Raw genomic sequence first — 12754 nt, 5'->3', positions numbered from 1 at the left:
CATCTTGCGAAATTAAAGAGTTGCAAAAATTTGGTGGTCTACAGTAAATAGAATGAAGTGCTTGATGGAGTCTACTTATATAAATCAAACTAGAACTTAATAGGGATAAGTTTAAATTTTTTTTTAAATAATGAAATTCAATGGAAGTTCACTACTGCTGCAATACTTCTACAGTAAAACACACTTATAATGAAGTGCCAGGAATAGGTGATTTTGATTTGTTATAAGCATAATTCATTATATCCATAAAGTTTACAATATTTTAAATTTTAAATATGTGTCAATTCATTATAAGCGTGTTCACTATAGGCATGCTTTACTATACTGGACTTTAACATTGTTTTTCTTCCTCATACTCTGTAACAGGTTAAGGAGAGATAACTCCTGTTTCTCCTTGGCATTTCAGAACCACATTCAAAAATATAGCTCACTCTACCATCAACTATTACTTTCACCTCTGTCACTGGTTTGCTAATATGACAATGACTAGCACAATATAGAGTGCTTGTTTTCATGTCACTATAATTAGATATTAGCATTTTTGTCTTTTAATGTAGATATTGACTCGGTATATCTAGAACTATTTCTTTACTTTGAATGGGAATTATCTTCTTTTTTTTTTTACTTCATGTCAAATATCTTGAGGTTAGCCCATGAAAACTCTGCTCAGGAGATTGTATATAACTAAGATCAGAGAATTAGAGATGTCTGAGAGAGGAACGAAGGACAACTCTGCTCAGGAGATTGTATATAACTAAGATCAGAGAATTAGAGATGTCTGAGAGAGGAACAAAGGACAACTCTGCTCAGGAGATTGTATATAACTAAGATCTGAGAATTAGAACTGTCTGAGAGAGGAACAAAGGACAACTCTGCTCAGGAGATTGTATATAACTAAGATCAGAGAATTAGAGATGTCTGAGAGAGGAACGAAGGACAACTCTGCTCAGGAGATTGTATATAACTAAGATCAGAAAATTAGAGATGTCTGAGAGATGAACGAACAACAACTCTACCTAGGAGATTGAAAACTCAATGAAGAACTATTAGCAGTCACTTTTTTTTTTTTTATCAACACCCATATATGACATTAAATCAAAAGAGAAACTATGACTAGTCTCATATTTCTGTCTTTTCCTTAGCTAAACAATACTCTTGAGATTTTTTTAATTAATCTGATGTGAACATTATTCTATCAGACAATCAATACAAAAGTAAATTGTATTCAGTTCCACTCATCCAGTATACCAAATAACTCTAAACATATTAAACTTTCATAAGATGCTTGCTGGAGTAATTAAGGAGATTTGTGACTTTTGATGTTAAAATAGAAATATATCTTCTTATACACTGTACTAATATGAAGCAGTATCTTCTGCTGAATAAATTTTATTTATATCTGAAACCTATCTGGATACTCAATATTGTATTTTTTTTCTTGTGTTGCATAAAAAAAAATTTAAAAATCACAATAGATGATTTCCTATGACGTAATTCTTAGGAGTTATTCCCCTTGGCCACCATCTTGTAGGTCAAAGGAGTGAATTTTCCTCTTTGAGCAATCAATTTTAAAGATGCATGCCAAAAATATATGGGAAAAAATATTTACAATATTGAAATTATGAATTAAAAGAAACTTTAACAAACATTTATTCATAAGAAATACAGTGTTATCTTCACCTCAGTGCCCAGTATAACAAATTGCACTTGGTTGAGTAATGAAGGGATCTGGGGATGTTGACCTACAATATGGCAGCCATGGGAAATAACTCTTGCTTAAATCACCTTAATGGAAAACCATCTATTCCTGGAAGAAAACTGAAATATTCCATCAACATATTTGCTTTCATGTTCAATTACAAAATCATACAATCAAATCCTCTTCCATTAAAGAAAAATAAAAAATTATGAGTGGAAATTCATATTTGGCATTTTTATATAAACATACTGATTTTATTTCTTGTGTTAAAAAATAACCAATGTGTAATAACAAAAACTAACATCATATTCTGATGAGCAATATATAATGAAAGTACACAAAAACTAAGAGTATTGGAATTTTTCAATGGTATCAATGCAGTCTATTGTGGTGCCATCTTAAAATGTATAAAAACAAGCACATATGCATTACTTCTAAAGCTAACTCTGAAAGATATGAATTCTAATGAAACTGTATTTACCGGTATATCTGGATTTGTTTTTCCAAATGATAGAATTCATTTTCTGATGGACATTTATTTCCTTGATGGGAAAAAAAGAAATAACAAGATATTTTCCAGGTAGTACAAGCAGTAAAATTTGATAGCCAAAAAAAGAAAAAAGAAAAAGGAAAGAAAATAAGGAAATTCTGTGGGTGTAATTATAAATTTCTCTTTTGTTTTGTTTTGTTTTTTTTTGGGGGGGGGGGGTTGGTTGTTTGTTTGGTTTTTTGTTTTTTTTATTTATTGCTTTTTTTTGTTTGTTTGGTTTTTTGTTTTTTTTATTTATTGCTTTTTTAAAGAACATGTGAATGAATTTTTTTCATATTTTAACTTAATCAAAAAGGAATAACTCTCCCAACAAACCCCTGCAATAAATAGTAAAAACATCTCAAATTAGAGTTGTCTTTCTTTTGCCTCAAGTTCTCCAATAATCCTGAGATGGATGATTAATTTTATTGAACGCGGCACAGAATTCCAATAGAACTCTATGACTCAGTTCATGTCATTAAATAAACTACCTACACAACGTGTCAATAGAGTACTATTGGCCATTCTGATTAATTCTATGCTGTTCACGCTTTAACGTCAAGATTTTCTCATGAATCATAATAATGTTTTCTTTTGAATTTCCTTCATCAATTATAATCTTTCTTTTGAGTCATTAAATAGTGAACATTTTTTTTTAAAGTACAACTAATTGATTAACTTACCATTGGGAGACTGGGCCATTATATCCTGTCATAACACAACCTACGTAAGAAACAAAAAGCAACATGATAGGGTAAATAAATATTGATATGGTATAAACTAATCAGAATTGTTCATCTCAGAAGAGAAATGTTACACCTCTATTAAAATATTGTAACACAACCCTTAAAATTCAATACCATGCAAATTTAAACAAAAATTGATTACAAATATTTATTTGAATCATAAAGTACACGTGATAATCATATTGCATTGAGGGTAACAAAAATCAATAGTTATTACTGATAAAATGTCATACGTAAATGTTAATTGCATTTGTAAAGGAAGTAGCTAGCACTTGGGCATTGAAAATTTTTAAGAAACATGAAAACTTGATATTGGTTCAAAGAAAAGTTTGGAGTTCCTGGGAAATGCAATCAACAAAGACAGGTAATAGATGATGAAGATAGGTGAATAGCTGTAGTAAACTTTTACCAGTAGTTTTCATGGAAGATCAGAAAATGAAAATGCAAAAACTTCAACAAGACATTAAGTTCATTCAGCATGATAAAAACTTAGATTTATTATCATATACCAAGACAAATTAAAATCTCTTATTAGAAATGACACCACCACTATGCTGATTGATTCTAGGGTAGAACTACTTAATTAAAGTTCTACTTCATACATCACTTAGCCAATGAAAGATTAAACATCTAGAGCAGACTCAGCTCAAGTCATGGTACAAGGCATATTTACCTGACTCATGAGAATATCTGAATCAATCATCTCAAAAAAAAATTATTCTGATCACTCATTTGTAAAATGTAGGTCACCTGCAGCATCTAGAGCATGAATGACTCTATCCCCCGATGCATCATTGATGCAACTTCGATCAACGCTGGACTTAAAAACTCTTTCTTCCTTGAAAATATTGTGACATCCTTATACAAAGTAACTGTATACAGAATATAAATGTATACCATATAAGCATCTCATGTACGGTGAATTATTAATGCTAGGATTTTAATCCATGCTGAATTTTATTCCTATGATACATGCTTGTCCAGTTAAACACATCAATCAACTCTTTGTTTCAGGTTCAGAAGTGTATGTTATTTAGGGTGAACTTATGTCATGTTTCATAAGACCTTACCAAGTGCTCTTATTTTAGTGAATTAGATCTTTACACTGTAGTCGTTACAGTGTATGTACAATGGAACACTCTTTAAGGACATACGCAACGTACCTTACCTACTGATAATTTTTCAAAATATTCTTTTATAAGATTATAGTGCCATCAGATGTTCGTAGACAAAAAATCAGCATGCATTACCAGGGATTTTGAAAAGATATCAATTGATGAAAATTCTTGTATAATTCAAAGAAAAATATACAAACATAGGTAATCAAAGATTACGAAGCTCACCTCGACAAATGTTATCTACATGTAAGGCAAATTTCACATCATATTTTTTTTCTAGTTAGGGTACATCCCAAGATCAATGTCCATGCAAGTTTGATTTAATTATAGACCTGCTCAAAAAACTTTTGACCTGTTTAGTAATCAAGAAAATTTTGGTCACTTCCAACATCCAAAGCAAGTCTGGAAGTTTTCATTCTTAGATGCACCATCTATGCAAGTTTAATCATAACAGGCCATAATATTATATAGCTACTCCAAAAAATTACCCTGGTCACTCATCTGGAAAATGTACATCAGATTCAGAATCCAAGGCAAGTCTGGAAGTGTCCATCCCTAGATACATCATCCATGCTAATTTGGTTAAAATATGGCTAAAATTCACTCATGTGGAAAATCTAGGTCAGATCCAGCATCCGAAGCAGGTTGGTTAGTGTACATCCCTAGATGCATCATCCATGAAAGTTTGGTCCAGGTAGGGCTTATAGTTACTTGGAAACGAGACTACTCCTAAATCTAAACCTGGTCTCACATGTGGAAAATCTAAGTCAGATCCAGCATCCGAAGCGAGTGTGGTAGTGTCCATCCCTGGATGCATCATCCATGCAAGTTTGGTCCGGGTAGGGCTTATAGTTACTTGGGAATGGACCTGCTCCTAAAACTTTAACCTGGTCACTCATCTGGAAAATCTAGATCAGATCCAGCATCCGAAGCAAGTGTGGTAGTGTCCATCCCTAGATGCATCATCCATGCAAGTTTGGTCCAGGTAGGGCTTATAGTTACTTGGGAATGGACTTGCTCCTTAAACTTTAACCTGGTCACTCATCCGGAAAATCTAGGTCAGATCCAGCATCCGAAGTAAGTGTGGTAATGTCCATCCCTAGATGCATCATCCATGCAAGTTTGGTCCAGGTAGGGCTTATAGTTACTTGGGAATGGACCTGCTCCTAAAACTTTAACCTGGTCACTCATCTGGAAAATCTAGATCAGATCCAGCATCCGAAGCAAGTGTGGTAATGTCCATCCCTAGATGCATCATCCATGCAAGTTTGGTCCAGGTAGGGCTTATAGTTACTTGGGAATGGACCTGCTCCTAAAACTTTAACCTGGTCACTCATCTGGAAAATCTAGGTCAGATCCAGCATCCAAGCAAGTGTAGTAGTGTCCATCCCTAGATGCATCATCCATGCAATTTTAATCCAGGTAGGGCTTATAGTTACTTGGGAATGGACCTGCTCCTAAAACTTTAACCTGGTCACTCATCCGGAAAATCTAGGTCAGATCCAGCATCCGAAGCAAGTGTGGTAGTGTCCATCCCTAGATGCATCATCCATGCAAGTTTGGTCCAGGTAGGGCTTATAGTTACTTAGGAATGGACCTGCTCCTAAAACTTTAACTTGGTCACTCATCTGGAAAATCTAGGTCAGATCCAGCATCCGAAGCAAGTTCGATAGTGTCCATCCCTAGATGCATCATCCATGCAAGTTTGGTCCAGGTAGGGCTTATAGTTACTTGGGAATGGACCTGCTCCTAAAACTTTAACCTGGTCACTCATCTGGAAAATCTAGGTCAGATCCAGCATCCAAGCAAGTGTAGTAGTGTCCATCCCTACATGCATCATCCATGCAAGTTTGGTCCAGGTAGGGCTTATAGTTACTTGGGAATGGACCTGCTCCTAAAACTTTAACCTGGTCACTCATCTGGAAAATCTAGGTCAGATCCAGCATCCGAAGCAAGTGCGGTAGTGTCCATCCCTAGATGCATCATCCATGCAATTTTAATCCAGGTAGGGCTTATAGTTACTTAGGAATGGACCTGCTCCTAAAACTTTAACCTGGTCACTCATCTGGAAAATCTAGGTCAGATCCAGCATCCGAAGCAAGTTTGGTAGTGTCCATCCCTAGATGCATCATCCATGCAAGTTTGGTCCAGGTAGGGCTTATAGTTACTTGGGAATGGGACTTGCTCCTAAAACTTTAACCTGGGACGCCGACGCTAACGCCGACGCCGACACCGACGCCGACGCCGGGGGTATAGCATAAGCTCATCTCGACTTCGTCGAGGTGAGCTAAAAATTACTGAACATATATTCTAGATGTTTTGTTTATTCAAACTTGTTTTAGAAGAAGTGTACAATAGCATAAATAGACATTACAATATAGCACACAGTTCCTTTAAGTATTGGAACTCTTCAACTCCAGGGAAAAAGACAATAAAGTTCAAACTATGTTGTGTATGTCCTTAATTGAAGTGTGAGGAATGTTTGGAGTAAGAGTAAAGAAAATAAATATGCAGGACAAACAATCTGAAGTGAACAGAATATCTCAAGTACTAGAAAAAATGAGGACTTGAAAATAGGAAGCAATTCCAGAAAGCATATCTAGATACCTCACTGCTCTTTCTTTGGGCCATGTAAATTACAATGTACAGGTATTTCAAAATCCATAGGTTCTGTTAACCTTGTGCTGCTAACCTTCAGATTATTTGATTTGATGAACATTAAAGAAAACTTTCTTCCATACAACCTCATTGAAATAATTCTTCTCCATTTCTCTGATAGGAATTAGTGACTCAAACTTATACCTGACCCCCCCCCCCCCCCCCTTTAAAAAAATCCCGAGTTAAGCAAGACATATATACTTTAATTACTTTAACTGTAAGCACATACCTAATTGTACCTTCACTAAACAAACACTAAAAGGTCTCCTTGTTTCAATGTGATTAGTACGATGGCCGACAGCGGCCGCCACTTTCTGATTAAGAATATTGTCATTTTGTACAGCGTTTTTGTCAATTTTCGTTGACATATTACAACTAAACTGGTAATGCTATATGCTATATGTACATGTACACTTTTTACACTGACAATTTACACCAGCGAAAACATTAAAATTCTTTCGTGTGATATGAAATTAAGATACATAAAACAGGTGGCTTGAAAGAGATAAGGAGCATTTTAATGATTTTCACCCTCAATTAGTCTGAGATATCGTAACCCAGTTAATCCTAGATTAGACGTAAATCGTCATTCTGTCACCTTGTTGTATCATTAAAACGATATTCTTGGGATTGTAATTAAACAGGCGAATAAAAGTAATACGTTTGTTGTAATGGATATACATGAATATAATGGATATATCTCGATCCTCAGATTGTATGAGACAACTCGATTCTACCTATTATGTAGAGGTAGAAAAACAGGATTTAGTAGCTCTACATGTGAGCATCCAATCAAAAGTTTATGGAATGTATCAAAAACAAAAATTTAGATACGGAAATATATCCGTTTTTAAGCAAGAATAAAATGACAACCTTAAATGAGGGAGTCTGTATTTGCTCTCTAAATACATAAAATTAATAACTAAATGCTTGAAACACTTTTAAAGGCCAACGCAACCTCTCAAGACTTCCACATGGTCGTCCAATTATTTTTCAATGTGGCACGGGAATGAAGATATAGGTACATGTAACTAATGTGATCATTTCCTCGTGCGCATTGTTTAAAAAACAAAATTCATACATCAAAGACACGTCCGATTATGAACAAAATCAAATTTCTGATAGACCTGGAAAATTTCATCCTGGTTACCTATGATGTGACCAGCAGGTACACCAACATGGAATTTTATGAATTAATTACTACAATCTGTCGAGAAAGTATATCTAGAAGACAATACTAATTTGTAATCACCCCGACCTTGCTGTTCTGCTAGAACCTTAAGCTTATCACCTTCAAGTAACCTGTTTTATGTATCTTCATTTCATATCACAAGAAAGAATTTTAATGATTTTCTACAGTGTAAATTGTCAGTGTAAAAACTGTATATGGACATATAGCATTACCAGTTTAGTTGTAATTTGTCAACGAAAATTGACAAAAAAGCTGTACAAAATGACAATATTCAGAATCAAAAGTGGCGGCCGCTGTCGGCCATCGTAGATTAGGGACAAGGACCAGTTCATTTAACTCTTAAATTCTTTATAAATTTTTAATTTTACTGACTGACTCGATCTTACTATTTTGATAACGTTGAATAATATATTTAAACTTATCACTCACAATTGATATTCATGGTTTGACAAGAATCTAAAATCAAACATGAATTAAGTCACTGTTTGTAATGAAAAAAAAAGACTACAGCAGGTCAGAGTTGTGGATCTAAATCCAATTGACACAGCTGATGAGATCTGGCCATTGCTGCAGATGAACTCATCACTTATACAACTAAGACCTATTTACCAGCAGGCTAGAGAGATTGATCTGTCTGTCTGCAGAAGGAAGGAAGGGCAAAACAAAGGAAGCATAACATAAATTAAATATAGAAAAAAAATACACAGCCTTTTTGTGGTTTTTGTAAACTTACTTTCAACACCCACCAAACATGGATGATTTCCTGTTCTGTGGTATGCTTTGGTGGTGGTACTGGCTGCCCTCTTTGGTGGTGGTACTGCTGCCCTCCTACAAAAGTACTGTATAATTAGTTATCAAAACATGTCAGCTAGTGCTTGGCTTGACTCAGAACTATGTAGTATGACATGTGTATATTGTGCTAAAGGAGATGGGTGAACATGACGAGCGAAAAGCCTATAGTGTGGCAAACATGAAGGTGAAAAATTAAATTTCAATTATATCAAAATTTTCCTTGATATTTCATCTAACATTAAAATATACTTTATGTAAAATCTCTACAATTTGCAAAAATCTCACAAAGATTGAAATTATTTGCTTAAAGAATATTGTACACACACTAAAGAGGGCAAAAAGAGTCATTTTCTCATACTATAACACTATTTTTCGATATGAGTGGGTCTTCGCTCCATTTTTTTTTAAAGTTAATCCTCGAAGTTTGCATAAAAATATACATTTTTTGGTTTCCAAAAATATGGAGCAAAGACCCACTATATCTTAAAAATATACTTTTATGACATATCATTCGCACCATTTTGAAAAATACTTGAAGTCCATTAGGTCAAGGGTCATATCACAAACATGATTTAAATGTCGCTATTCATCAGAACTTGAGTAGTCTAGTGGTTAGCGTTCTAGTCTCAAAAGAAAATGAAACTCAGGATTTTTATTGCTAGGGTTCGAACCCCACGAATACCACTTTATTTTTTCAATAAGAGAATAAATTTTGCCTAGAAAATTTTCCTCAGAAAAGTTTTGTTTATCATAATTTCATAAATTTCAATAGTGAGAACTTCACTCTAAATACTGAATTCACAAACTGAACATGATTTTTATATATCTTAAGCTATAGGCTTTCTGCACGCTATGTTCGCCCATCTCCTTTCTTAAATCTAAGAAGATGGTGAACATGCATGTATATATATCTTATAATGTTGAAACTTTGCATGCTTTTAAATTTTTTTCTATCTCAGAATACAATAGTCCAATAAGTATCATACTCAGGCTTTCTCTCTTTCTCATTTTTTTTGGGGGGGGGGGGGGGAGGGGGTCACAAGATCTCTAGAACTTGCAGTTTCTTCTTTGCGTGATATGCATTGGTTAATGTACTTTTTTCACTCTTTATACAGACATTATCCAATTTGGGACAAATATGAGGACCAATCCTTCATGAATATAACACTTCTCCAATTAAAAAAAATTCTGAACAGATATGACATTTGTAATTATAAGGAATGAAGATTGTTTTTTTTTACAGTAAGGCATTTTACAATGCTGTAGACTCTTTCAAAATGTACTTATTTAAAAAATCTCGGAATTACTAAAGCAGGTATTACTCATTTCTTCTTGAACTTAACCAAAAATTGATCTGTTTACTGAATCATACTCACAGTGTCTGTGGAGTCTTTGAAACAATATGGCGACCACAATTCAGCAATGGATCAATACCTGCAAATAGAGTTCCCCCATTACAACAATGGTCATATGTACACTGATTAGTCCCATTATGATTATATTGTATTCAACAATAAAAGAACATCTTCACAAAGTGTAAGATAAAATAACCTCTTATTTAGATTCCGACCTATGGAAAAGACATCAGGATATCACAACTGAGAGAAATCAAACCTAGGAAACAGAATTGATAAACTACTGCTTACTGAGAACTGACTTAAAAATCAATTGGAATGCATTTGGTATTGATTTTCTCATCAATTGAGCTAGACATCTATGTAGTAACTTTCTGATTCTGTTTCAAGGCGTTGATTCTGAAATGGCAGTTGTAACAATTTCTTTGTCAGACACAGGCGCTCTCTTTGAGCCCCTTACTTTTATCTCTTTATCCAAATCATACTTGTACATAAATTTAATATATATATAATAATGAATAGCTTTCTATTTACCCAACAGATGACATCATCATATTTACATCCAAGGCATATTTGTCTATCTTCAAAAAGTGAAAGAATCCACCATTATAATTATAAAATAGTTTGTTATTTTGTTTTGATATAAGCCTTTTACTTTCAATATTAAAATGTTTCATCTATAGTATTACACTGCAAGCACCTGTACATTTTGCAGGTTATTTTCTGATCACTAAGATGAGTAACAGGATGAGATGCCTTTAGACCACAATGTGACACAGTCCTGAGAAACTCCCAACTCAAAAAGGAAGCTATACAGAATACTGAAGCTACATATGTAACCTTTATATAAAGGGAAACTGTACTTAGTGCCATGACTTTCAATTGATCTTTGTTTTTCAGTTCTCACAAGGCAGGTTTCTTACTGCCCTCCATTTGCAAGAGCTCATTCTCTAAGTAAATGACAGCTTTGTATTAAATTCCCATATCATTCTGATATAAAGGTATAGGAGGCCATTTAAAAAAGAAAGGGGTGTAAACTTTATAATTTGGTGATCCCTGGCTCACTCTAGCTTCATCAAATTTTACTGAACTTTATGAACCATTGACCTCATTGTATAATTATCCCTTATTTAAGATAATTTCTGCACAGCCAATCAAGCTAGGACACTCTTTCCAAAGGATCACTCTAATAATGGATACTGGTTAAGGCTAATGACATTCTTTGACAGCTATACAACTGATTTAGGCCTCTTTGTCATTAGACCTGACAGCTAATGCTCCTTTCTACATCATTTGGTTTTTTCTTTTTTGGATACGATTTCCTGTAAACTTAACCTGTGTATGCCTGTATCTTACAATATATATTCCATCATGTCGTGATGTGATACACTTAACTACCATTTCATCAACTATCATTTGGCTTTTAATTAACCCTTGACTAAGATGCACTGGCTCTGGTACACAGTTCCTCAAGTCAGACATCACTAAACTCAACATCTTCATTGCTCTTTTAACATCATACAAGAGCATCTCTAAATAAATGACAGTGGGAATTTTGTCCATACGTAAAATAATCCCAAGTAAAATTTTCAATGGGAGAACCAGAACTTTTGGGCTTGAGAAACACAAGAATTTTAAAGAAAATGAAATAATTCCACAATGTGGATCACTTCTTCCAAGACAAGCATTTTAATGTGGAGAATCTCCTTACAAACTAGGAATTGCCCTGTGGAGCAAATGGACCATCCCCTTGCAGACAAGCATCACAAGTAGATCATTTTTTACTATACAGAAAAGAGTGGAATTGAAAAGTGGATTATCTCTTCATGGGATAAGCAACATCAAGTATCTACATGTAGTATATTACTGATAATTCCCTAATAAGACAAGTTCATTATTCACTTCAAAATGAACAACAGAACAAAAATCACAGAGTGGAATCTCTCTCTATTCACAAACCAAGTAGCCTAAGTGAATTACCCCTTACTATACAAGCAATACCATTTAGATGAGCATAAATTTTCTTAAAGGGTGAACATTACCAGATGGACTATCCCAGTCTAACACAACTACAAAAAAAATATCACCAAAATATGCAATAAAGAACAAGTACCACAAAATGTACCATTCACTTACCAGAGAATTATCACAAAATTATCATTTTCTTATAGGACAAGAACTATGATAAGTTTCATCTACTTACAGAACAAGTACCACATAATTACTGTACCCTTACACAATATGTACCACAAAAAAGACCCATCTACTTTTAGGACAAGTAAACCAATAAGAACCATCTCCTTACAGGACAAGTACCACAAAATGTATCATCCCCTTACAGGACAAGTACCACAAAATGTATCATTTCCTTACAGGACAAGTACCACAAAGTATATCATCTCTTTATAGGACAAGTACCACGAAATGTATCATCCCCTTACAGGACAATACCACAAAATGTATCATTCCCTTACAGGACAAATTATTCCATAACAATATACCAGTACAGTCAAATCTCATTATCTCGAACTCAAATCAGACCAAGGAAAAACTTCAAGATATCCAAGGGTACGAGATATTGAGGGTAAAATACATAGGAAATCAAAGTACAGCATATTCTCCTGGGAGTTAAAATCTAAATCAGAGAAAAATATCATTATTGCAG

The 12754-nt window shown here is 34.2% G+C and overlaps 1 protein-coding gene across 1 annotated transcript in view; it reads right to left on the bottom strand.

The window, feature by feature from the left end:
• LOC133193431 (protein Fe65 homolog) overlaps window positions 1–10307 on the bottom strand; it is a 60436-nt gene extending 50129 nt beyond the window's left edge. Inside the window, exons 1-4 of the mRNA XM_061329370.1 lie at window positions 10286–10307; window positions 10111–10168; window positions 8676–8770; window positions 2912–2951 (exon numbers count right to left, since the gene is read on the bottom strand). Coding sequence (XP_061185354.1) covers window positions 2912–2930 — 19 coding nt within the window. The 5' untranslated portion in view covers window positions 2931–2951; window positions 8676–8770; window positions 10111–10168; window positions 10286–10307. The remainder of the gene's footprint in view (window positions 1–2911; window positions 2952–8675; window positions 8771–10110; window positions 10169–10285) is intronic.
• Window positions 10308–12754: the final 2447 nt, after the last annotated feature.

This window comes from Saccostrea echinata, unplaced genomic scaffold, assembly GCF_033153115.1.
Source record: "Saccostrea echinata isolate AGI-Se365-2 ecotype Australia unplaced genomic scaffold, CSIRO_AGI_Sech_v1 ptg000027l, whole genome shotgun sequence".
NCBI classification, from domain to species: domain Eukaryota; kingdom Metazoa; phylum Mollusca; class Bivalvia; order Ostreida; family Ostreidae; genus Saccostrea; species Saccostrea echinata.
The sequence above is the reverse complement of the archived record's forward strand: the minus strand, read 5'-3'. Positions and strand labels throughout refer to the sequence as shown.